Below are 27,968 nucleotides of genomic sequence, written 5' to 3'. Positions count from 1 at the left end.
GACGCCAGAAGCATCCACCTGCCACCATCGCAGCCGCAGTTAACCAAAACAAGAATGGTTTCTATATTCTCGATACCATTTCCAACCGTAGACTCATGGTGGACACCGGCGCAATGCAATCAACGTTCCCTCCTTCGAAGTCCGACCTAGACCGTGGTCCCGACAAAAACGCTCCCTCACTCATCGCCGCCAACGGATCTCCCATACGATGCTATGGGATCAAGACCCTCAAGATATCTATCATGGGCCGTTCGTATTCTTGGCCCTTCGCTATCGCCGACGTCAATCGCCCCCTCCTCGGTGCGGATTTCCTTGCCCACCATGGACTCCTCGTCGATGTCGCTAACAGACGTCTCATCGACACGGGAACCTGCCAGTCCCGCGCCCTAGAACACGGCCCTGCAACAATGTCCGTATCCGCCGTAACGATGCACCCCTACGCCGACCTCCTACGAGAATTTCCCGAGGTTTTCAAGCCCGAGCTCCGACATTCGCCAGGTTCCCTGTCCAAGCATGGTATCTACCACCACATCACAACGACAGGACCTCCCACTCACGCCAAATTCCGCCGCCTCCCGCCCCAGAAACTGAAGGATGCCAAACGCGCCTTCGAGGACATGGAACGCATGGGTATCTGTAAGAAAGCATCGAGCCCCTGGGCATCACCCCTGCACATGGTTAAAAAGCCGGACGGGTCCTGGAGACCTTGCGGCGAATACAGGCGCCTCAACCTCATCACAACGCCCGATCATTACCCGCTGCCCAACATGCAGGACCTAACGAACGCGTTGCACGGCGCAAAGTATTTTACCAAGATGGACCTCCTCAAGTCTTATTTCCAGGTCCCCGTATTCCCGGAAGACATCCCGAAAACTGCCATTGTAACGCCGTTCGGATCCTACACCTTCGCATACTCAACCTTTGGTCTACGCAACGCCGGGGCGACCTTCCAACGACTAATGGATAGCATTCTGGGTGACCTACCTTCCTGCGTCTGCTACGTCGACGACATCCTGATATTCTCGAAAACCAAGGAGGAACACCGGGGGCACGTCCGCATCGTCCTCAAACGCCTACAGGAGAACGGCCTAGTCGTACGCTTCGACAAATGCACGTTCGGTGCGGAGGGAGTGGATTTCCTTGGTCACCGCGTATCCTCGCGCGGGGTAAAACCCATGACAACCAAGGTCGACGCCATCAGGAAGTTCCCAATGCCTACGACCATCCGCCAACTTCAGGAGTTCCTGGGAATGGTCAATTACTACAGGCGCTTCATCCCCAACATCGCACAAACCCTGTCACCCCTCGACGACGTCCTGAAAGGAAAAGCAAAAAAACTCGAGTGGGGTTTGCCCCAGCAACAGGCATTCGCTCGGACGAAGGATGCCCTTGCGAATGCCACCACCCTGGCTCATTTCAACGACAACGCGCCCCTGCGACTAATGACCGACGCCAGCAACGTTGCCTGTGGGGCTGTGCTTGAGCAACTCGTCGATGGTTCTCCTCGACCGCTGGCATTCTTCAGCAAGAAATTGAAACCCGCCGAAACAAGATACAGCACCTTCGATAGGGAACTCCTCGCCGTCTACCTCGCCGTCCGCCACTTCAGGCACATCTTGGAGGGTACCCCCTTCACAATCGCGACGGACCATCAACCCCTCGTACACGCCTTCACGAAATCGACGGACGCATGGTCCTCCCGACAACAACGTCATCTCGCATCAATCGCCGAATTCGGGTGCACCATACGTTACGTCCCAGGAAAGAAAAACCCAGTCGCGGACGCCCTTTCAAGGATTGAAATTGACGCGATCCACCTTGGAATCGACTACGCCAATCTCGCAACCGAACAACGCACCGACCGAGAAGCACAGGATCACCTGACGGGGCCATCCGCGCTCAAGATAAGTGCGATTCCCCTCGAACCAGTAGGAGTAACTATTCTTTGCGACACCAGCACGGGCCGCCCACGTCCCTGGGTACCAGCCTCCTGCAGAAGGAAAATATTCGATATCATCCATGGACTTTCACACCCCTCAGGACGCACCACCGCTCGCCTTCTGTCTGAAAAGTTTGTCTGGCCAGGGATAAAAAAGGACGCCCGGGAATGGGCGAAGTCATGCATCAACTGCCAGCCAAGCAAGGTCAGCCGTCACACCGAATCGGGGGTAGGCGATTTTCCCCAGCCAAAAAGACGTTTCGGCCATATACACATCGACGTCGTGGGACCATTGCCCCCTTCTGGATCTGCTCGCTACCTACTTACGATCATCGATCGCTTCACGAGGTGGTTGGAGGCATCGCCGATGACCGAAGCTACGACTCAAGCATGCGCCGAAGCCCTCCTGTCAAGCTGGGTGAGCAGGTTTGGCGTTCCTGACGACATCACGACTGACAGAGGCCCCGCTTACCTCTCAGAAATATGGCTCGCTTTGGCGAACCTGATGGGGACGACGCTCCACAGCACCACGGCATACAACCCCGCGGCAAACGGCATGGTCGAAAGAACTCACCGCGCCCTCAAGGCGTCCCTGATGGCGAGCTGCACCGACGGGGACTGGAAATCACGACTTCCTTGGGTACTCCTCGGCCTTCGCACTGCCCCTCGCGCAGACGGCGACCCTTCGCCCGCCGAAAAGGTTTACGGGGAAGCGCTCGCAGTTCCTGCCGAATTCTTTCCCTCATCAACCGACGACACGCAGCTAGATCACCTAAGGGACATCGCCAGGAAGTTCAGGCCGTGTCTCAAAACTTACCAGGACAGAACCAAGCACTTCAAGCCAAAAAGCCTGGATGACTGCAGGTACGTTTTCGTCCGTGTCGACGCTCATCGACAACCACTGACTAGACCTTATCGAGGTCCCTACCGGGTAATTAAAAAGACAACGAAAGCCTTCCTTCTCGACGTCCATGGCCAAAAGGACTGGGTCTCAATAGACCGCGTGAAACCAGCGTTTCTCGAAGGAAGCGACACCGCCTCCGCCGGACCTGGCAGATCCAGAGTTCCGCCTCAAAACAAGCCGCCCAACGAAAGAAAAATCATCAAACGACGACAAGAGGAAAAGATACTTACACCGACCGCCAGCGCGCCCCTCCGTTAAAAAACAAGAGGAACCCTCCGACGCCCGAAAAGATACGAAGATTGATCATCAGCCCTCTACGCCGCCCGATGTCTTGGGGGGGGAGTACTTGTAAGGACACCGATCCCTTCGTCGTCCAGAAAATCGACAAACTACTCATTTATTTGAATTCTCTTTTCGCCACACTGTGGTTTCCCATGTATATATATTCCGCTCTACCAGAGCTTCATTTTGATATATGTATCATTTCATAACATGTTTCTGTTGACCCATAATTCATATATTTGTAAGTGTAAGAAAACACATATATTTTTGGCGGGCACTTCAATCTGATTTGGCGCCAGCGTCATCCTACCTTTCCGTCCGCACCTTGTAATATACTCCCGTGCACATTCGAATAAAGTATCAGTTGATCTTGGTGACGCTTGTCTCACTGTCCTTACAGGACCTTTTTCTATAGAAAAAAAAGTAGTTTTTTCCCTAGGTTACATTACCCTGTAATTCAGTACAATAATATCCAAGTTACTAACTGCCACAAACCTCAAGAGTAACCTTGGTGGCTCCCAAATGGCCGCAATCCAAATGGTGCCCAGACCTAAATATGCTCCTTATTGAGGTACTAAGAGAACTACCTGCTTTGTCAGCTCCATATGTAGAAACACCACAACTCTGTGATATCCATCTCTTCAGGGGCGAAGTCTATCCACCATCTTCTCTGAGTGAAAGGCTTTTCGCAAAGCAGAGCACAAAAATGTCTTGATATCTTTGTAGATCCTCTGCACACCCGTCTAGCAGGAAAAGTGGGCCATCTTCTGCGATTGGTGTCGTGGAATGGGTACTTGCCCAGTTGTAAAATCTATCCAGCTAATGTCCAACCCTTGGTGCTTTAAATTTCACTTCCCACCTCAACCTGGGTAGTTGAATTGGTAACTTGCCTTACTGGCTGGCTGGGGGGGGGGGGGGGGGCAGTTAATAACTTAATACTGACACTCATGTTTGTATAGTTAGGTAAAATACAAATTAATTTAAAATTTTATTTTAATAGTAAAAACCATTTTTATTTATGTAGTAATTAGTATTTTTTCTTATGTTTTGTATTGATGTATTTTTTATAATATTGAAACTTTCATTAAGGATTCAGAATTTGGTTTCATTGTACTTTGGTTTTAAGAGTTGTCTTTGAAAATTTACTTTCCATTGAATTATAGCAAAGTACGTACTTATATCACTTGATGGTAGAAAGTATATAGAATACTTTTTTGGATAACAGTTTTTAAGATTGGAGTCAATTCCTCTACTGTGGGGTTTCCTTTCAAGCTTTATTCTGATTTTAGAGTAACCTAATAATGGAATCTTTATTGAAAAATCTCGTTTTTCTTAATCATGAGTGCTGATATCGTTCGCAATGCTCTGGAAAATCTCCTGCACGAGCATGTGCCTAATGCAGATGCCAGGTGAGTCTGTGATTTTTGCTGTGTGAAAATACTGTACTTCATGAAAGGTAGTGAAAAAGATTTAGATTTGGTCACTGTATGCTTATCTGGGTATATTCATGGTACTTTTTAAAGATTTTCTTGTTTCGTGGACCTTTTTTTAAGCTTGCCAGAAGGTAAAGTTTAAAAATTTAGGGGTAGGATAAGTAGGCCTATGGATGAGCTAAGTTAAGATGAATATACTTCACACTCCTTTTAGGCTTCTGTTGAATGATTGTAAAGTAGATAATTGTACATATCAATGAACAGTAATCAATTTTCCAGTACTGTATAGTATGTTGTGTCCTGTATTTAGTTATTTGACCATTTACTGTTATGCTTGGTATGTCTCAAAATTATTAAAGCCTTAGGTTTCTCGATCGGATTTTATTGTCAAGATTTGCTTACACTAAATACTTGTTTATCAACAGTAAAAAAGTTGTTCACCAAACTAACGAACCTTCTGTTATTTATATATGGATATATCTTTTGGCAAAGCTGGAAGGTAGCCAATTAGACTTTTTGGTGCAGAGTGGCTCTGGGTAGGGGCTGGCTAGTGGTACGAGCCACCTGTATAATACTTAGAGTGATAAATTAGTCACTTTTTCTCTTTGGCTTCTAGAGTGTGGTGGTCTCCTCTCTCTCTCTCTCTCCTACTCCTCAAGGTTGCCATAGACATTGACCAACATTGTTGTTCACGCTCATTTTACACTGACTTTCTCTTTTTCAGTGTAATTGTGCTTCTCCATAAACGATTCCATGCAAACATGCCCTGGTTGTGAGGGTCGCCCTTGCGGGCTTATGTTGTCGATGGAGTTGTGACAAGTGTAGGGAGTGTTCTGCCTGCCAGTGGAAGAAGTTTGGGCGATGTAGGAAGAGGGTAGGCGTGGCCGCTCTCACTCAAGTCTAATTGGAGGCGAAGCAATCGCGAGTTTCCTCTTCTTCTTTGCGGTCTCCTACACATCATTCAGAAGCTCTTCCTTGACAGTCTTCCTCTGGGAAATGACCGAGTAGAAGAGCAGTCATTTTAACTCCTTGGTAATCTTATGGACTTGTGGGTGTTGTTGCTTCCTCAGGAGAAACTACTTTTCCTTTGCCGTTAAGATGCCTGTCTTTTTTTTCAGACATTTTGCAGGCTTGGCCATCCTTGGGGATTTCTTCTTTCCCTTCGAAGGAAGCGCTTCTCCTTCAACGTGGGACTGAGAGGGATTTTTCGCCTATTGCTAATTTTGCCCTGGTCATTTAAGAGGTTCTTCTTTTGCCCTCCAGACTGCTTCCTGATGATGACAAGCCTTCTCGCCATCCTGTGACATCGTCTCCTAATTTACAGACCTTTGTTTTTCCCCTTAGGAAGGTTTCCTGCCCACTGGGTAACCTCCTTCCTACTGATGTTGCAGATGGTCTCCAGGTGGACAGCGCTTCATCTGATCATCAATCGCAGGGATGAGACTCATCACCCGGTTGCCGACTTTTGCCGATTGCCAACCATTGATTTCCGATCACTGATCCCAGATCGCCGATCTCTGATCAACGATCATTGATTGCTGATCTTCAACCTGATCCCCGATCCCTGACCTCCGATCTCTGAGCACGTCCCTTCAGCTCTGATCGCCGATCCTCGATTGCTAGTTTGCCAATTCCCAATCATCAGTTCGAAGTTCACCGACAGCTGATCCCATGAGATGGTGGTGGGCAGACGAGAACCTTCGCAAAGAGGCCAAACTTCTTGTCGCCCCCTCCACACCTTGAAACTGATTTTCTTTTCGGATGCATCAAAAGAATTGGGGCCATATGCCACACCAATCCATATCCCTCCTTTGGTCCGAATCAGAAAGGTACCAACATATAAATCTCTTAGAGAACCATCTAGGAGTAGAAAAACTTACGTGGACAAAAGACAACTAGGTGTCCTTATCCACTCACGTCATTCTTGGCAACAGTAATGACGCGAGCGCATGGTGAATTCGTAAGTAATTTGTATTTTTCCCTAACTAATACAAACCTGGAGTTATTTATATATGGATATATCTTTCGGCAAAGCTGGAATGTAGCCAATTAGACTTTTTGGTGTGAGGTGCCAAACCTACCCAAAGCCTGGGTAGGGGGTGGCTAGTGGTACCAGCCACCTGTATATATACTTATGGAGTGATGAACTAGTCACTTTTTCTTTGCAGGCAGGACTTATTGGGGGACAGGTGATGACAGGACAATTTGTAAAATAACTCTTAAGGTTTGTATTAGTTTGGGAAAAATACAAATTATCTACAAATTTATCATTTATTCACCAAATTAACAAACCTTCTGTTATTTATATATGGATGACTCACCCTTAGGTGGGTGGATAAGTCTGACTACTGGCATAGTCATTGACCTGGGTTTGCCTAGTACAGTATTAGACTGTAATCGAGGAAAAACTTGCCACCTCGTTTATCAATACAAAAAGGAATGATAGTGGCCTGAGCAAAATGGATATGAGATATAGCATATGAACGTCTAGGTAAGAATGTTCTAAACAAAACTTACACGAAAAATAGACTTTTCCCAATGTTTACCTCGCGAGAGACGTTGGGGACGTGCACGAGTATATTAATATAAATTATACTAGGCTACACAAGGGAAATGGTTATTACCTGCGGTAGTTGAAGCCAGCTTGCAGAGAGACTCATGGCTCTGTACCCAGAGAGAGGGGAAGATGAAGAAAGTTAAAGGCCAGACATAGTTTCATTCTTCCCAGACTTAACCAGAGTAACCAATGCCTTCAACCACCTGCTACCTGTCCAATAAGGAGCCCAAGGTACTTTAAACCACTTGTTGAGCGGCCGCCACAGGAAAGATAGAAAAGGTATCGAGTTTCCTGTGGGTCACGTCTTGTAGACAGTGTGCTGTAAACGTAGTTTGACATTTCCAAACAGCTGCTTGTAAAATTTGCATCAGCAGTTGCGTTTGAATGCCAGGGATATACTGATACCCCTGACATCATGAGTTCTAGTTCTTTGAGCCAGAGGATGTTCAGGATTGATAGCCCTATCAATGACCTTGCGTATTCAAGCTAAAATGGATTTTTTTGTGATCCTCTTAGTTCTACCCAAACTAACAAATAACGATGTTAGTCACGGCCCGATTGCTGCTGTATGTTTAAGGTAGTACAGTACCTTAAACTCCTTACTGGGCATAGTACAATTGATATGGATCATTGGTTACGAAACGTAGACTTAATCTGAAAGGGCCCAAATCTAGGGTCCAGTACCCTCGGATTTGGAGTCTGGGCAATAAACTCGGGGACGAAGCCGAGTCACTTCCCCCAATCCTCTTGAATAGGTGATGTAGGAGAGACCATGTAGTTCACCAACTCTTTTAGCCGACACTAAAGTGAGTAGGAACGGCATCTTCAAAGTGACATTACAGTCTATTGAGTGGCGTAATGGTTCGTAGGAAGGTCCATTCAAGGACCTCAAAATGCGAACCATGATCCAAGGAGGAGGTCTTATCTCTGACTGGGCCAAGAGATCTCATATCTCCGTATGAGTAAGGAAAGTTCCAATGAAGAGGAAAGGTCCACTCCATTCAATCTAAAGGCTAGATTTAAGGCTGAGCTTTTCACCAATAAGACCAAAAGGTGTTTTTACTCCCGAAGATAAATCAGAAACTCTGCTATTACAGGATTAGAGTCATTGAGGGAAGAGATATTCCTTCCACCACACCAACCCCAAAAGACATTCCATTTTGCATGGTATGCCGAGGCAAAGAACTGACATATGTGACCGGACATTTATTTGGAGCCTGTCATGAAAATCCTCTCAGAGAGATGCTGGATAGGGTTGCAGCTTAGCAAGTAATAATAGTAATAATATAACCTTTAACAGTCTTAAGTGCAACAGTCTTAAGTGCCTAGACATCCCTGGATTTATAGCAGTCACTTAGGTTTTAGGAATGGACTCCTGCCTATTAAAGGACAAAGGTTTTTAATTGTGCAGGAACAAATAAAAAATATTCAAAAGTAATTTGTATTTTTCCTAACTATAAGTTACACTTTCCGCCTCAATTGCCCTGCAATTCCTGAGGTTGAGGGTGAATTGGCTGGTCTCTGTACTGTCTTGTGGTAGGGGCTTGACCGACATCCGACAGGAACACCTAAGCATTTTTATAAATTTTAATAGCCAAGTTCTATTTTTACTGAATTATAATCCTATTAAAAGGTTCTTATACAAGTCTGGAAGAATTCAATTACTTTTAAAATATTTAGATTTTTCAATTTTAAGCCTAAACTAGTCTATACAGTACTGTATTGTTTTTTTTTTCTGGTATGTTCTTTAAAATGCTCGTTTTTCTGGTACAGTGAACCCTCGTTTATCGCGGTAGATAGGTTCCAGACGCGGCCGCGATAGGTGAAAATCCGCGAAGTAGTGACACCATATTTACCTATTTATTCAACATGTATATTCAGACTTTTAAAACCTTCCCTTGTACGTAGTACTGTTAACAAACTACCCTTTAATGTACAGAACACTTAATGCATGTACTACAGTACCCTAAACTAAAACAGGCACAAATATTAAAGGCAATTTTATATCATGCGTTTCCTAAACACGCTAAAAAGCACGTTAAAAAATGGCAACCAATGTTTTGTTTACATTTATCTCTGATCATAATGAAGAAACAAACTGGAGGTAGAGCTTTGCTTATTACCCAGACATATTTCCCATACTATTCCCTTAGAACTACATCACATCTTCCTACTTTAGATATATATATATATATATATATATATATATATATATATATATATATATTATATATATATATACTGTATATATATATATATATATATATATATATTATATATATATACTGTATATATATATATATATATATATATATATATATATATATATATATATATATATATATATATATATATATATATATATATACTGTATATATATATATATATATATATATATATATATATATATATATATATACCTACATATATACATACATACATATATACATAAATACATGCATATATATATATATATATATATATATATATATATATATATATATATATATATATATATATATATATATATATATATACACACATATACATACCTACATATATACATACATACATATATACATAAATACATGCATATATATATATATATATATATATATATATATATATATATATATATATGTTACTGTATATATATGGGTTATGGAAAAAATCCGCGAAGTGGTGAATCCGCGATGGTCGAACCGCGAAGTAGCGAGGGTTCACTTATATATTCTCAAAATGCTCTAAAATTCTACAGGAAATTATTTTTAATTGCAACTTTTACCCCTATGTGTATGTGTACAGAAAGATTGTATGTTTTTACAAAAGTTTACCCTGGGGTGTCCAGAACATGTACAATAATTGGTCTGTTTTTAAATTTGATAAAATTTCTTCTTACAGTGGAAACTGGCAAAATACTTGGTCGTGAAGCCACTGCAGTCAGTATGAATGGTTGACAATGTGCCAACCAACGCCAAGAAGCTTCACATGAATTTGATTGCAAGTACAAATGATCCAAACTAGTATTAAATGTCTGGACAATTTATACATTAGTATTATTACAAATAACTGTTTCCTACCATTCATTTTCTTAACAAAATACCATTTTCAGTTATGTACCCAGTTGCCACTTGAATTACTGTATTATTGTTCCTGCTTGCAATGGAAATGATGCAGGTATAAAGGAATAATTTCCAATAGCATCATTTTTTTCTTTGATACTTATAGGCTACAGTATATTCCTATTAAAACCATATGGTATGACTTAAGACAGATCATGGAACTGGAATGATGTAATCAAGGTTAATCTTAAACTTTTACTGTCAGCTCTTCTATTGATGGGGCTAGATATTAAATTACCCCTTCCGTACTCCTCTCGGTTAGCTTTTCATCAATGTCAATTACATATTTAAAGTATTTTTTGACTACCAGCGTTTTTCGTCTTTGGACACCACATCACCAACAATTCCTCATTTCTATTATGATCTTTCAGTAGTACTGCAGCCCTGAATATCACAAATTTTTAAAACTAATTTGTATTTTACCTATATATGAAAATGTGAATCCTTAAAATTGGAGCAAGACTACATCACAAGCTAAAACAGCCAAAAATTGTTAACGAGCAAGATAACTACCAATAGGTGGTATGGGGGAAATGCCACTTCTGTCCTTTGGTTTGGAATTGATAGTGTTACTTGAGGCAGGAAATGTAATTCAAAGCTTTAAGACTACTGTATACTGTATAAGATTTGCTTAGCTAGAATTTTTTTTTTTAATGAATTTCAGGCACAAAAACATTCATCCTTTAAATAGGAGGGACTACAGTACTATTGGTGGATAGTCTTTATGAACCAAATTCTGGCTAGCTTAACATCCTCAGAAATCTCACTGTGCCTGATCCAGGATACAGGAAGAAAGGTGATGATTCCGGCAACCTCCTAACAGCTCAAGTGTGAGGACGTTAGACACTATATGGTACCTGGGCAATGTAACTCGAGATGAGCCATGGGTTTGGCATACAATTGTCCACCTTTTCTCTACATGGAAGAGAATGGAGGAGATGGCTTAAACTGCTGAGACAGAGAGAGATGCTTCGCTTGGCAAAGAAGGACAAGGAAGTCTACAAGCAACTGAAGAGTGCCTTTGACCCAGAAGAACCTCTTGTATGACATCAATTACATAAGATGGCCCATTTCCCCTGGTAGACAGCTGTAGAGGGCTTTTGCAGATAGCCAGACATCTGTGCAGTGCCTCATGAAAAGCCTTGTGCTTGCAGATGCTGGAAACTGTAGTCTCCACCCGTAAAGTATAAGGGAATCCACTAAGTGATAATACTTATGGTGTGGCTAATAGAAAAGGTTGAATCATAGTGGTAGGTATCTTGGGATTGTGACAAGTAGAGTATTATCAATTTAGAATATCATTCGGCTTGCAACAAGCTGGAAGCCACCAGGGCCATCTTTATATTAGACTTGCTTGATCAGTCGGCAAATTGGATACATGGGTAGGAAAGGCATAGGTTATCCAATGAGCATTGAAATGCATCTTTGAGTGAAGAAAACGCAGGAGTTATCTGTTTAAGCATGTGGCTAACAAGTAGATTGCTGGTGATCTCCCAATAAGGGGGCCAAGAAGCCTTTCTTTCTACCATGCAAGTAGGTTGGGACCACTGATCCTACTCAGTGCCCATGGTGAATGAGCATATGGTATTACATTACATTTCTAGCCCAGCATGCACCTCACTGACAGCTCTGCAGTGTTGGCTACTGCTCAGATGTGACCACACTTCATCAGCTTCCATAAACTGTGTGAAAACATGCCTCCTTGCTTGTTGACTTACAGTATGCTACAAGCATATGTTGTCACTTATCAACACTACTGAGTGCTGTATCAAATGCCATTGAGATGCTTGTAGTGTAAGGAACCCTGGTTGCATATCAAACAGATTGATGTGCACAGATGCTGCTGTTATATTGCCCACACACCTGAAGCAACTAAGCCCTCCAGGTTTGTGCCCAACCCCAACTTAGATACATCAAATAATAAAAGCATCTTGGAGGTGAAGAGACGCAGGGAAAGTTCCTCTGTGAGGTTTAAATCATCTCTTGATTGGGTAAGATTTTTGCAAAGCACCTTTTCCACTGGATCTATATGGGACAGGATATTGCTGGCTGTTGATCAGCGATTCTTTAAATACCACAGAAATGGAATTAGTTTCTCCAAGGACAGATGTCCCAGATCATGCTGCACAGCTGAGATGGAAGCTCTTGCTTGTACAAGAACTTTATCGCTGACTCTCTGAGCCTGCCAATGTAATTGATTGAAAGAAAGACCTTCACTTCTGCTGTATCTATCAACATGCCCATCCTCTGCTTGGGGCCGAGTCCCTACTTTTCCCAATTTATCACTATTCCTAGATACTGTAGTGGTAAAAGGACAGCAGCCACCTCAATCCCGAAGCAACTGTAAGAAAACCCTAGTTGAAACCATAGTACACATGCAAGTAAAAATCTGAGTGGCAGTGTAATAGTCAAAAATAGGGTCTTGGAACCGATGAACTGCATTGAAGAAGAAACAGTTACTTTCTGGAGGACTGATGAATGGGTATTTGGAAATTACATCCTCTAGATCCACTGAAAGCATGAAATCCCCATTTCTAATGGCATGATGAACAGAATGTGTTGTCTTCTTGTTGAAAAAACCTATTCAAAGGAGAAAAGTCTATGTCCAGGAAGCATGAAGTCCATCTCTCTCAGGGCAGAACAAATAAACGGATTTTGAAGCAAAGCGAAAAATCTATTTTTGGGTGAGATAGCCATGTCATCCTGATGGAAGGTTCCTTTAGGCAGCTTTCTAAGGAATATTTAGCTACAGTGATACTCCCAGAGAAGTGACCATAGGTCTCCAGAATTCTAACTCCTGGCACGAGTATCCTTAAGAAAATTCTTAAGGATATCGCATAATATCAGGGGACGTATTTCTTGATACAACACATGGCAATCTTCACCCCGAATAGCTTATCTTTTTTATGCTGAATGGGGTTTGAAAAACAAACTGTTTAGAGGTGAGAGGTTGATGACTTGTCTCCAGCCCCCAGTTGACTTCTTCACTGGGAAAAGTCTACTAGAAACCCAGAGACTCGTCTCATATGGCTTCAAGCGGATTATCCTCCTTTGTTTTCACCTACACGGTTTCAGGTCACGAGTTGAGCGCTTTTGGAGTGCAAGTCAGGAGACAATTGGTCTTCTATGAACAGTAGTAACCATAACAAAAGACTACTCATGACTGAGATCATCGCTGCCACTTTGCCCGTTGGTTATGACAGCCATTCTCCTACTCATGTACTATCCCCAAGGACTACTCATGACCGAGCTCATCGCTGCCACTTTGCCCATCCATGCCACATCCTGAATTGACCTAGCTGAGGACCACAAAAAGGTATGAGAAGAGTGTGATCCTTACCTAGTGAAATAGGTTGTTTGGAGTTACACAGTGGATCAGTGAGTAATGACAAGTAGTCATCTACTTTGCCACTCTTGCTTCAACATCACTTTAATGAAAGAGTGATGTGGCCTTCAGCACTGTGGGATTTCTCAGTTACACAGTCACCTCTTATCCAAGTTGGCTAGAAAATAAAAAGTGCAACTGCATCTTCTATCTTCAGGTCCCAGTTGGCACATTTATTGGCAGACTGGTGTGCAATAAAAGTCACTGCCTTTCTACCAGAAAGTACCACCAGACTGTACTTTGTCAAAGTCTCAAGATTTGTTAAATCTTGGGACTGGGCCAAGTATGCCACCAACCCTGACCACTGGTCAACCCAGGTGGTAATCATGAGCATAAAAGCAGCTTCCGTGGCTGACAATATGCGAGCCAAGAAGAAATGCACTATGCTCTAAGCTTTTCTGCCGGAATTCCAGCCCTCAGTGCAGACACTGTGGGATCATTGAGTAGAGGAAATGGTCCAGTACCCTTCCATACATAGAATCTACAATGTCGAGAGTGCAAGAGGTAGGATCTTGCTTGACCATTCAGACAGTACAGAACTCTCAAACCTGATTGTTAATGCCACAAGTGCTAGATACAACCATGGCAGCTCCAGGGAGGGTATTGATCCTTGAGGGGCACCAAAGAGCCAATCAATGACTGAAGATCCTCCCTTAACAGGTACCTCCCTCTGACCACAACCTTCACAAATCAGTACATTGTACAGACATTGGCAGCCTATCAGATTAGCCCTATTTACAATTATATCAGCTACAAAACATAAGTCACAAATTAAGGTGAAAAGTCCTATATGAGAACAGACAAACTAGTAATACAGTACAGAATAGTAAGTTTCTGATCTAATATCAGGACAGGGCAAGAATTGGTCGAATAAGTTAAAATAGAGTAAATTATTTTGATAATTTGTTTCTGTATGGTTCATAATGACTACTCAGTGAGCATTCAAGGAAAAAAGTAATTAGTTGTAATTCTTTTTGCAAGAAGTGTAACTTTACTATAGTATACCATCAAGTCTTGCCACTGATTATGAATTCAGAATTCCCAACAGTTTCATATTTACATTAATTATGTATGTGAAATATTAAAATACACAGATTAAAAGACAAGGACTATTACTGTACTTCCCTTTTATTTGCAGAAAAATTGCACCTTTAAAAGTAATACATATACCAAAATATTGCACATCTCTAACTACTGTACATCATATTGTGCATATGACTTAAATATTACTTATAAAATAAAAAATATTTTTGATTGGAATATTATCCTAAATTCTTCAAGTAGGTAGTAAATTCATAGGTAGCACACCCGAGGATGGATTTTAACTTTCAGCTAACACTATTCATCCTCAAAACCCTCTACAACTTTTATCCATCAAAACTCAAAATGAGCTTGTAGCAGCATATTTAAAAATAAGAATTTGTACACTTCTTGAAATATCTTAGTAAAAATTACATCCACATAAGTAAATCTGTTTTTGTACCTTATAATAAGATATACAATAGATGAGCATATGCTGTTCATGTATATGCATGAATATTAAATATTTTTTTGTTTTCAAATTTCATTTATCTACACTGAGAATATAGTATACAGTACAATACATAAGCCTATAAAAAAAGTACAGTATACAAATGGTTATTAGACTTAACCACTCTCAAGTATATAAAGGTAATATTTTATTTTCTTTGACAGACAAAACAGTACTTAGAAAATGAACAGTGACAAATCAAGATCAATCGATCTATATTGTACTTTTAAAACAAAATTTACTCCAAATCAGATGAGTTAAATCTTTATAGAATATTCTTAAGATACATTTAAGTGTAACAAGGATTTTATTTTGGTACTTGACATTTGAAAGTTTCTTTAGAGTGGTACACTCGAGTACAGTGTCTTTATGTTACGTAGGAGTATTATGGATTGGGATAACATTCTTGTGAGTGTGATAGAATCTTGCAGAGTAAACAAATGAACACATTAGTTACGACAGAACTTTGAGCATAAAGCATGCAAGAGTGATTCAGTACAGCTAAGTGCATATTGGCCACCATGCCAATTGAAGGCAACACTTACAAGGCAAATATCTTCTACAACACTAATCTTATCAAAAGTAAAAATATGTACAAAAAACGATTATATATGTCCAAACACACAACAGCCTAAATTACTGAAAAATATATGACCCTTGCCAAACTTGGACTACAAAAACATATTTTCAAACAATTTTTTAAAGGAAAGTTGACTAAATTAATGTAATTACACAATTCACTATATGATTAGCTCCTGATAACACCTCAAGCATCAGGATTAGCGCAAAAAATTAGCAGAATGTTGCATTTATGTACGCATAACTCTCTTAGGGAATTAAGAATTTAAAGAATGCTGTGAATGAATTTGTAAAAAATTATAAACAAAAGTAATAAATTTTTTTTTTTACCTTAAACTTGTGTGTCTCATGCATGTTTGGTCCTGGGATAAAGGTTAATAGAGGAAGATTGTTACAGCAACTGGAGGAGGCAGATCAAGTGATAGGTGAGGTGCTTGATTGTTTCAAATCTAGACCCTCTTCACATTGGTAAATGCACTTTTTCAGTGGCATGAGAATGCAAATTCTCTCTTATGAAAGATGGCTGATATTGTTGACTGGAATCCCTAAGATACACACTGCCTCAGACAATGTCACCTTTTTATTTTCCGTAGTAACCACATTATGCTTGGAATCCCAAGCGCTATCCTTAAGACCCTCAACTAACAAAGACACAGTAAAGAAATTATATAAAAAATACTGAAATGGGATTTTGAGTGATCTTTTGGGCTTGAATTGGTCACAATTGTATAATAGTATTGATCCTGTTGTCCCTTTGAATGAGAATCTAGTCAACATTATCGATAGGCGTATCCCTTCTCGTATGCTAAGGTACCGAGTGAAGAACAAATCATGGTTCAATGGTGCTTGTAGACGTGCTTATTTGGAGAAGCAGGAGGCCTATCATCTTCGGAAGGGTAACAGATCAGATTTGACTTGAAATAACTATATTCAGCTTAGAGCTTTTGCTCAGAGAGTTTATGCTGCAACTAAAAAGGAATAAAATTTAACCATAAAAGAAACCCTTTCTGGTACAACCCAGGAACATAAGTGGGGAACTACCCTTAAATTTGCGCTTTTTGGTGTAAATGCAACAGTTCCTCCTTTGCTTAAACCAGATGGCATTGTCATTCATTGTCCAAAGGAAAAGGCAACCCTTTAGGCTGATGTGTTTAATAGTAAGCAGAGTAATGAGAAACTTGATCTTCCTCATTCCTGTTTTCCTAAGGATAAACTAACTAGTTTAGCTTTTTGATCACGTGAAATTGAAGCGAAGCCCTTTTTATGGACCTTGATGCTTATGGAGGTATAGACCCAATTTGTATTTTTCCTTTGTTTCTTTATAAAAACTGCAAATTTCTTAGCTACAAAGTTATCTTATTATGTCCAAATTAGCAAGAGGAGGAGCTTTTAGCACTTGTTGGAGAATAAGGAATGTTACTCCACTATGCAAATGTGTATGTGGTAGCTCAAGTCCAACTGATTACCGCTCAATTTCCATAACTCCCATGTTATCTAAATTTTTGAACGTCTTTTAGTAAAATGTCTTGATAGGCTTGCTGAAGGTAATCATCTTTTCCCTAGTTTGCAATTTGGTTTTCATAAAAGCCTTGGAGCATGTGATGCCCTTACAATGCTGTACAAAAATCCCTTGATTGTAATCAAGATGTTCGTATGATTAGCCTTGGTTTTAGTGCTGCCTTTGGCCGTGTTGATCATGAGGCCCTTGTTTTCACATTCAAACAGTTGGGAGTGAGTGGGTCATTTCTTAGCATTATTATTTAATTTTCAAGCAATAGATCGCAGAGTTGTTGTTGATGGGCACCATAGTGAGTATAGGAATGTGATATCTGGTGTTCCTCAGGGTACAGTTCTTGGCCCATTACTTTTCATACTATATACACATGACATGTGGTTTGGCCTAGAAAACAAGCTTGTTGCATATGCAGATGATGGCATCAATTCCATCTCCTGAATGTAGATCTAGGATTACTGAATCCCTTAATAGAGATATGGCTAAAATCAGTGCATGGTGCAAATCATGGGGCATGAAGTTCAATCCTGACAAAAATCAAAGTATGATTGTAATTAGGTCACAGATAGTGGCTCCTCAACATCCAGATCACAGCATTGATAATATTTCTTTAACTCTTCATAACTTAAAATTTCAAGCGTGATTCTCGACAGCATATTTACTTTTGAGAAACACATTAGGGCTGTGTCTTCTTCAATTGCACAGAAAATTGGCTTATTGAGAAAGTCTTTTTATAGTTTATTAATGAAATATCTTTTTTGTGATGTTACTGTTTTTAAAATACTTTATTTCAATTGTTCATTATTTCTTAGATCGTTTATATATTTCTGTATTTCCTTTCCTAACTGGGCTATTTTTCCCTGTTGGAGCCCTATAGCATCTTGCTTTTCCATCTAGGGTTGTAGCATAGTTATTATTTATAATAATACAGTAATAACGATAATTAACAACTCTTAGCAGACAAATATAAACTTAGGAAAAGCACTGTCAAATAAAATTTGACATAGGCCGAAATTATGTAAAGCAGATTATTACTGCAGAGTACAGTAATTCTGAATACTGTATATAACATGAACAAGGCGGAATTTAATTACAGTACAGTGAAACTTCTAGATACAAAAGTTTCTGTATACAGAAAACCCATTTTACGAAATGACATATGAAGATTTTTTCGTAAAAAATATTCAGGATACGAAACGAAATTTGCCAAAAATTTAAAAATCATATTACATGTAAAACGCCTCTCTTGATATGAAAAAATCATTTTACGAAAGCCACTCCAGAACAAATCAATTTCGCATCCTGAGGTATTACTGTACTTGATAACATGAGCACTACCGCAAGAAAGAAAAAGATAACATCTACAGGCAGTGTCATATCTTCTACTGGTTTATCTAGATTATCAAGTCAAAAGCCTAGTCACAGGAATGGCTCAAAGCAATTTTCTATTGTGCGAGGTGCAAAAATTGGGGGTACAAAGTGCTGGACAACTGGTGGAGAGAAGGAAAAGAAATACATGAAATACAAGAGACAGAAACAATCACTACAGGAGTTAAAAGTACCTTTTAACTGCAGATGTTAGAAACCATTTCTCCAAGTTCTCTTCAAGTACATTTCATTGTCATTTAATCTATGTAATGCCTACTGTTACTAGGAAATAGTGCAAAATTATTTGATTACTTAGCTAAAAGATATTTTGGTAGTTTGTTACCATCAACTTTTACTAACAGGATTATAGAATGTCATTTACCTAGCCAAAGCAAATACATTATAAGCAGGAGACATAAAATTTATATAAAGTTAGCAGATTTTTTCCATTAAAAAAATTATATTTATGTCTCCATATAGCTTCTGAATAAAAGTGTAAGATTATCTGATCATACTTTTCCCATAAAACCATACAAAATGAAAAATGTAATACTATCACAAAACAAACTTACATTTCATACTCCTGAGTTACCACTACGTTTATGAAACGCCCAAATCTTCATGAGCAGGGGTTATAAAAACCAGATTACTTAGGAGGTATCTACCTTACCTATTGGCCCCTTTGAAGGAATACACTCCATATGTTTTACACAGATTGCATAGGGGTTACATTCAGGACCTTGGCTAGCTTCCACTGAAAATAGGAAAAATAAGGAATTAAGATGACAGTATTGAAGTAATCAAAATGACAAATTCGAAGATAATTTGTATTTTTCCTAACCATACAAACCTTAGCTATTTACAAAGGGTTTACTTTTAGCGCAGCTGAAATGACGAGCCAATAGTTTTTAACGAGGGTTAATTACCCCCGCGCTAGTTAGCGGGGGGTGGGGAAGGGTAGCTTGCTACCCCTCCCCCCTCCACACACCGGTGACTTGCTTCACTTCACTTAGAGGTAGGACTTGACTTGGGGGTCAGGGATGGCGGGCACATATGTGTAAATAGCTAAGGTTTGTATGGTTAGGAAAAATACAAATTATCTTCGAATTTGTCATTTGTTCCGTAACCGAAATACAAACCACGCTATTTACAAAGGGTGACTTACCCCTTAGGAAGGGTGGAAAGTCCCCAGCCTTACTGACTTCGGCTTGCCCGGGGGCTCGATCCCTTAGTGAGCAGCACTAGAGAGAGGGAGCCCCTGTACCTCACAGGTTCCTAGCATCGCTAGGAACGAGTGGCCTACATAAGTAGTGTGAGGAGGAGAGTGTGACTCGTCCTATGAAGTTGACCTTGAGACCTTCAGATAGGAATTCTAGGATAGGACGTTCCCCATACCACCTCGTCAGGGTATGGGAGACGCAACAGTATTAAGCTTAATACTAGGAGCACAAAGAAGCATGGGTTACCTGCAGAGGTCGAGGTCAGCTATGCGAGGACCAGGATGCTGCTTCCCCAAGAGAGGGGAGAATGAAGAAAGAAGTAAGGGTCAGACATACTCTTTCATTCACACAGACTAAGACCGGGTAACAACGCCCTCAACCTACTGCTACTTGTCCAAAAAGGAGCCTGAGGTTAGACCAGCTGTTGTGCAGCCACCACAGGGCCGATAGAGAACGTATCGAGGCTCCTGTGGGTCACGTCTTGCAGGTAGTGGGCTGTGAAGGTCGTTTGACGCTTCCAGACCCCCGCTTGAAGTACCTGCGTCACAGAGAAGTTTCTCTTGAAGGCCAGGGATGTAGCAATACCCCTGACATCGTGGGCCCGAGGGCGACGTGACGGAGGAGGGTCAGGATTCAGGGCATGGTGGATAACCCTTCGAATCCAAGCAGAGATGGTGTTCCTTGTGACCCTCCTCTTTGTCCTGCCTGTGCTCACAAACAAAGCTCGCACATGAGGACGGACTGCAGCCGTTCTCTTCAAGTAGTACCTCAGACACCTCACTGGGCATAGTAGCAGCTGGTCTGGGTCGTTTGTTACAGAACGGAGACTCGCGATCCTGAAAGAGTCGAACCGAGGATCCGGCACTCCAGGATTCTGAGTCTTGGCCACAAACTCAGGGACGAACCTGAACGTTACCTCCCCCCATCCCCTTGAATGGGCGATGTCGTACGAGAGACCATGAAGTTCACTAACTCGCTTGGCCGAGGCCAAGGCGAGTAGGAAAGCCGTCTTCCAAGACAGGTGGCGATCGGAGGCCTGGCGTAATGGCTCGAAGGGAGGTCTCTTGAGAGACCTGAGAACTCGAACCACGTTCCAAGGAGGGGGTCTCACTTCCGACTGGGGGCAGGTAAGCTCATAGCTACGTATGAGTAAAGAGAGTTCTAGCGATGAAGAAATATCCACGCCCTTCAATCTGAAGGCCAAGCTTAAGGCTGAGCGATAGCCTTTCACTGCCGAGACAGAAAGGCGCATTTCTTCTCGCAGATACACAAGGAAGTCCGCTATTGCTGGAATAGTGGCATCGAGTGGAGAGATACCCCTTCCACGACACCAACCACAAAAGACTCTCCACTTCGCTTGGTAGACTCCCTCAGAGGACCTTCGCAGGTGCCGAGACATTCTCTCCGCAACCTGTTGCGAAAAGCCTCTCTCCGCGAGGAGACGCTGGATAGTCTCCAGGCGTGAAGCCGAAGCGAGGCTACGGCCCTGTGAGGGACACCGGAGTGGGGTTGTCTGAGAAGCTCGTGTCGTGGAGGAAGCTCCCTTGGGAGTTCCGTCAGGAGTTGCAGAAGGTCCGGAAACCATTCCGCGTGATGCCATAGCGGAGCTACTAGAGTCATGGAACAGTTGACCGATAGTCTGGTCCTGTTGAGCACCCTTCTCATCAGACAGAATGGTGGGAAGGCGTACACGTCGATGTTGTCCCACCGTTGCTGGAAAGCATCTTGCCAGAGTGCCTTGGGGTCCGGGACTGGTGAGCAGTACAGGGGCAGCCTGAAGTTCAAGGCTGTCGCGAACAAGTCCACCGTCGGGGAACCCCACAAAGTCAGGACTTTGTTGGCTATCTGAGGATCCAAAGACCACTCGGTACTCACTATCTGCAAAGCCCTGCTCAGACTGTCGGCGAGCACATTCCTCTTGCCAGGAATGAAGCGAGCTGATAGTGTTATCGAGTGGGTTTCGGTCCACCTCAGAGTCTCTACTGCAAGATGGGATAGCTGTTGCGAAAAAGTGCCTCCCTGCTTGTTGATATAAGCCACTACCGTGGTGTTGTCGCTCATCACCACCACGGAGTGACCCGCCAGGAACCGTTGGAACTGTTGAAGGGCCAGAAAGACGGCCTTCAATTCTAGCAGGTTGATGTGTAGGCACTTTTCTGATTCTGACCAAAGGCCTGAGGCCCTCTGGTTCAGAACGTGCGCCCCCCACCCTTCTTTTGACGCGTCCGAAAACAGAGTCAATTCCGGGGGAAGGACGAGAAGACTCACTCCCTTTCGCAGGTTCTCGTCGGCCAGCCACCACCGCAAGTCCGTCTGTTCCAGAGACCCCATTGGGATCAGAGTGTCCGAGGAATCGGATCCTTGATTCCACCGGGACTTGAGCCGCCATTGAAGGGATCTCATCCTGAGGCGGCTGTTTGGAACCAGACGGGCCAGGGAGGATAGGTGGCCCAAGAGACGCAACCACGATTGGGCGGGGAGTTCTTTTCGCCTGAGGAAAGGTTCCGCCACCCTCCTCAGCCTTGCTATCCGGTCGTCTGATGGAAAGGCTTTGTGGAGATTGGTGTCTATTAGCATGCCTAGATAAACCAGTCGCTGGGACGGCTGCAGAGAGGACTTCTCGAGGTTTACCACGATCCCCAGATCCTGGCAAAGATCTAGAAGCCTGTCTCGGTGTCGAAGAAGGGTCGACTCCGAGTCTGCTAGGATCAGCCAATCGTCTAGGTAACGAAGGAGACGAATGCCGTTCCTGTGCGCCCAAGTCGAAATCAGGGTGAACACTCTGGTGAACACCTGAGGAGCTGTGGAGAGACCGAAACACAGCACCTTGAACTGGTAGATCTTGTTGTCTAGGCAGAATCTCAGGTACTTCCTGGAAGACGGATGGATTGGGATCTGGAAGTACGCGTCCTTTAGATCCAGTGTACACATGAAGTCTTGTGGTCTCACCGCAAGTCTGACTGTGTCTGCTGTCTCCATGCTGAACCGGGTTTGTTTGACAAACCTGTTCAGAGCCGAGAGATCGATGACGGGTCTCCAGTCTCCAGTAGCCTTCTTTACAAGAAAGAGTCGACTGAAGAAGCCTGGAGAGCCGTCCACGACCTCCTGGAGAGCACCCTTCTCGAACATGGTCTTGACTTCGGCCTGAAGGGCCAGCCCCTTTGCCGATCCCATGGCATAGGAGCTCAACGACACTGGATTCGCTGTCAGGGGAGGTTGAGATGACGTGAACGGGACGCGGTAACCTTGGCCGATCACCGAGATCGTCCAAGCATCGGCCCCGAGATGTTGCCACCTGCGGACGCAACGCTGAAGGCATCCCCCCACAGGTGGACACGCAGGGGGACTGCCACCCCTAGGGCTTGCGGCCGCGGCCGCCACCCCTAGAAGTCTTGCCTCCCCTGGAGGACTTACCACCCCTCTTGACCTTGGCTGGAAAGGGCTGGGGCTTAGACACCACTTTCTTAGCTGCCGGTGCCTGTTTTGGAGCCTTACGAGGCTGTTGCTGCTGTTGTGGCGGGGCTGGAGGCTTATAGGGCCGAGTTGTAAGGGCCCTGTGGAGGAGGGAGTCCGTGCTGGATTTCCTCCACCTCTCAGCCGTTCGCTCCAAGTCTTGAGGCTCAAACAGGCTCTCCCCCAGGAGGGAGGCATGTCGGAGCCTACACACATCTACGGCGGGGACCTTCGGATGGAATCTCTCGGACACAGCATCGCGACGCTTCAACACCGAGTTGGCCCACAGGGTGGTAACCTGGTGCGCCAAGAACTCGATGGAGCGGGTGCCCGAGAGCAAGAAGGTCTCTAGGGCCTTCCTATTGGTCTCCTTGGACAAGTCCTCAGATCGCAATAGGATGCCCAGAGATCCTAACCAGAAGTCCAGCCACGAAGTGGCCTGCATGGCACACTTAGCGACCTTCTCGTGGTTAAGGATCTCTGCCGCCGAGAACGACACCTGCCGGGCAGAGAGTTTCTCCAAGGGAACTCCCTTCGCCAGCTCCTCCACAGAGTGATGGAGCGGAAGAGCGAGGTTGTGCTCACCCAGGATCTCGAAATACCTCCTCTGCTGAAGGCGAGGAGGAGGGATGAGTTTGTTCCCGGCAGTGGAACGACTGGAGGAGGCAAGAAGTGCGAGCTGAGCATTGGCCCTAGCTCTGGCACTCTTCAGCCCCCGAGACCAGGGCAGAGCTGCACTGGTCTTAGGGGCCTTCCGAACGTCGAACACTTCATCCAGAATTGTGTCTTTGCCTTCACGGGGGGGGATGACTGGATCCGTAAGACTGTTAAGTTGCCTTATCAGGCTTAGGACCTGCCAGAAGGCATGTTCGGACTCTTGCTGTTCTCCTCCCTGTGGGCTGGCAGCTAAGTCTCCTGCCCCAGGAATCTCTTCCTGGGGTGATACGTGGACATTCCCCTGGGTAGTCATGGGTTCCTGTCGAATCCTTGCAGAGGATTTAGGGATGGTCTTGGAATCCTTGGGCTCCCTCCTAGGAGGGATACAGGATCCCAACAACGAGGTTCGAGGGGCCCCTTCCTCACGAGACAATTCTCCTGCCTGAAGCGAAGTCTCCCCCCCTGGTGCCGGGGGGAAGACTACCGGTCCACTGGACTCACCTGAGGACGGAAAGGCCTCGTCCACGGGAGAAGGAGAGAGTACTCGTGCAGGAGAGGGGACCCTCGAGACCGACCTCTTGGGAACCAACTTCGCCCTGGGGGAAGTCACCACGAAGTCCACTCCTCTCTTTCTCTTCAGCGAAGGAGAGACAGCCGCTGGTTTGTTACCCTGGCCGGCGAGTGCTGGTTTCATAACCCTCACTAACGCCCGTGCCAGCGGACCAAACCAAGTCTGCTGCTCAAAGGACACAGAGTCCGAAATCCTCGCTAAGGTGAAAGGGATCGGGCGATCCTTTGGAGTGGACACGACGGTACCTGCCTGAAAAGAAGGTGGGGAAGAATGCTGTAATGACCTGTCCTCGTCCTGCAATACCAACCTGTGTCTTGGATGGAGGTGATCCCGAGTGCCGTCTAGGAGCACGCGTCCCTGCTGCTACCACCGGCTGTGGAATTCGCCGCGAACTATGGTCGCGCGAGGGTGAACGGTCGCGCAAAGGCGAATGGTTGCGCGGGTGATCGCGCGGGCGTACAGGCGAGCGGTCGCGCGGGCGCGCAGGCGAGCGGTCGCGCGGGCGCGCAGGCGAGCGGTCGCGCGGGCGCGCAGGCGAGCGATCGCGCGGGCGCGCAGGCGAGCGATCGCGCGGGCGCGCAGGCGAGTGGGCGTGAGGGTGGGCAGGTAAAGGAACACGTGTCCGAGGCGACGAACGCAAGCGATGGCGCGACGGCGAGGGATCGTGCTGCCGCGTAGGTGAAGAAGATCGCTGGCGATAATGATCACGTGATGGTAAGCGATGGCGAGCAGCATGTGAAGGTGAATGATTGCGCGCAAGAGGGCGGTCGTTCAGGGTTGAGCGATGAGGAGCAGCATGCGTAAGCGGGCGATCGTTCAGGGTTGTGCGATGGCGAGCAGCATGCGTAGGTGAATGATCGCGTGAAAGGGTGCGATGGTGATCAGCATCCGCAGGAAGGCGATCGTTCAGGGTTGTGCGATGAGGAGCAGCATGCGAAAGCGGGCGATCGTGCAGGGTTGTGCGATGGCGAGCAGCATGCGCAGGTGAATGATCGCGTGAAAGGGTGCGATGGTGATCAGCATCCGCAGGAGGGCGATCGTTCAGGGTATTGCGATGAGGAGCAGCATGCGAAAGCGGGCGATCGTGCAGGGTTGTGCGATGGCGAGCAGCATGCGTAAGCGGGCGATCGTGCAGGGTTGTGCGATGGTGATCAGCATCCGCAGGAGGGCGATCGTTCAGGGTATTGCGATGAGGAGCAGCATGCGTAAGCGGGCGATCATGCAGGTTCGTGCGATGGCGGGCAGCATGTGAAGGTGATCGCTGGCGAACTGGTGATCGCTGGCGAACTGGTGATCGCTGGCGAGCTGGTGATCGCTGGCGAGCTGGTGATCGCTGGCGAGCTGGTGATCGCTGGCGAGCAGAAGGTCGACGCGTGTCCTGTGAGAGGATAGGTTCACGAGCAGGAACGGGAAGATCGCTGGCGCGTTGGCGAACATGTGTTTCTGACACACGATGGTGAGCAGGGAGTTCAGCAGGAACTAAAGGGTGGTCAGAGACCGCAGGGCGATGGTCCTCAAATGAGCGCTGACGCTCGGAAGAGAGCTGACGAGCAGGAGAGCGCTGGCGAGGGGGGCGAACCTCAGGAGAGAGCCGACGAGCAGGTGAGCGTCGGCGAGCAGGAGAGTCTTGGCGAGCAGGAGATCGTCGACGAGCAGGAGATCGCTGGCGAGCAGGAGAGCGCTTGTGCGCTGGCCCTGCTCGCGTAAGGGAAGAATCCCTTAGCCCCGAAGGGACCGTTGCCCGTCGGGTGACGAGTTCTCCAGAAGGCGAAGATCCGGCAGGAGATGGAGAGCGGTCCGCAGAGAGGTTCAAGGAGGGCGGAGTAGTCGGTTGAGGCTGACGAGGAGAGTCCCCCCCGGAGGACGAAGACCCAAAAAGGCGCCTCTTAGTCCCCCTGTAAGGGGAAGGGAGGCCCTTGTGGCGTAGAGGGCGGTGAGCCTTACGGCGGAGGCGGCCTCGGGGGAGATCGTCGGGACCATCGGTCCTCCGAAGGGGAGTCTCCTTCAAAACACTTCCCTCAGAAGGAAGCTGGGCAGCAGTCGAGACCGAAGGACTCACTTCCCCCTTCGAAGGATGCACGGAAGGAGGAGGAGAGCCTAGAGCACCATCACCAGCAACAGCACCTGCGTCGGAAGGCCCAGCCACGTCGGAGGCCTCTGTCACCACGACGTCGACAATAGACAGAGGGTCTACCTCCGCTACCACCGGCGACTGTTTAACAGCGGCCCCCAACGAGACAAGGTCAATAAGAGCGACCCTGGAGGGCAAGCCCTTAAGCCCCAGGGACGACCAAATCTGCAACAGATCATCACTGGATAAAGTATTATTATCAATAACCTCCCCCGGAGGAGGAGGGGGAACCGCCTCGCTATGGGAGGCGACGCCCTCTCCCCCCACCGAAGGTAGGGAAACAGAACAAGGGCCTGCGCTCCCACTCGGACGACTCTCCTTAGGAGGCGGACGAGGGGGAGCTTCGGAGGAGGTTTGGGCGGCGGAAGAAGAGTCCCGAGAACCTTCCTCCTTCAAGGCTAACCCCGGAGGAGAACGGTCTCTCTTGGACTTCTTCTTACGCCGACGGCCAAACCTCTCCCACTGGGAGGCAGACCACTCCCTACACTCACGGCACATGTTATCCTGGTCGCACCGTCGGCCCCGACATTGAGGGCAGAGGGTGTGAGGATCCGTACTCACGTCCGACATGAAAGTCCCACAAGGACGGCCGGCAACTCCAGGGCATGTCCGCATATTAAATAAAAGAAAATAACTGAAGGTCAACTTCCAACCAATCACACAAGCTGTAAAGAAAAAGAAGAAAATTAAAGGCTGTCAGCGAAGGCGATGAACAGACACGTCTGATCACCGCCGAGCCAAAAGTGAAGTGAAGCAAGTCACCGGTGTGTGGAGGGGGGAGGGGTAGCAAGCTACCCTTCCCCACCCCCCGCTAACTAGCGCGGGGGTAATTAACCCTCGTTAAAAACTATTGGCTCGTCATTTCAGCTGCGCTAAAAGTAAACCCTTTGTAAATAGCGTGGTTTGTATTTCGGTTACGGAACAAATCTCATTTAATGTACCAGGAAATGGAATTGGAGACTCAAAGACCACAATAGTTTGTTCATGTTATGAAAGATAAAAGCTGTCTCATGAAGTTTCAATGAATATAAAAGGTATGGAGGGTGATGCAGACCATATGGAGAATTGGGCAGAAACTGCATAAGGTCGAAGCGAGTGGAGTGAACTCTTAAATGTAATCTAATCCAGAGAAAAGCTGGCACAAAAACAATGAATATGAATATAAATTCAGAGTAATTTTTTATTATTAAACAAGTTCAATGCAGTCTAGAGTAGATTCTTTTATTAAATATAGAATTAGGAAAAGAGTTTCTTATGCAAGATTAAATACAAACACGTACTGTAATATTGGTGTCCAAAATATATCTAAGTAAATACATCATA

The 27,968-nt window shown here is 45.1% G+C and overlaps 1 protein-coding gene across 1 annotated transcript in view; it reads right to left on the bottom strand.

Annotated features, from left to right (window-relative positions):
* Nucleotides 1-14,732: 14,732 nt before the first annotated feature.
* LOC137631009 (uncharacterized oxidoreductase YjmC-like) overlaps nt 14,733-27,968 on the bottom strand; it is a 61,158-nt gene continuing 47,922 nt past the window's right edge. The window contains exon 10 of the mRNA XM_068362551.1: nt 14,733-19,367. Within this exon, the coding sequence (XP_068218652.1) occupies nt 19,320-19,367 (48 nt within the window). The 3' untranslated portion in view covers nt 14,733-19,319. The remainder of the gene's footprint in view (nt 19,368-27,968) is intronic.

The sequence above is a fragment of the Palaemon carinicauda genome, chromosome 39 (genome assembly GCF_036898095.1).
Source record: "Palaemon carinicauda isolate YSFRI2023 chromosome 39, ASM3689809v2, whole genome shotgun sequence".
Taxonomy (NCBI): Eukaryota; Metazoa; Arthropoda; class Malacostraca; order Decapoda; family Palaemonidae; genus Palaemon; species Palaemon carinicauda.
Note: the sequence above shows the minus strand (reverse complement) of the source record. Positions and strands in the feature narration are given on the sequence as shown.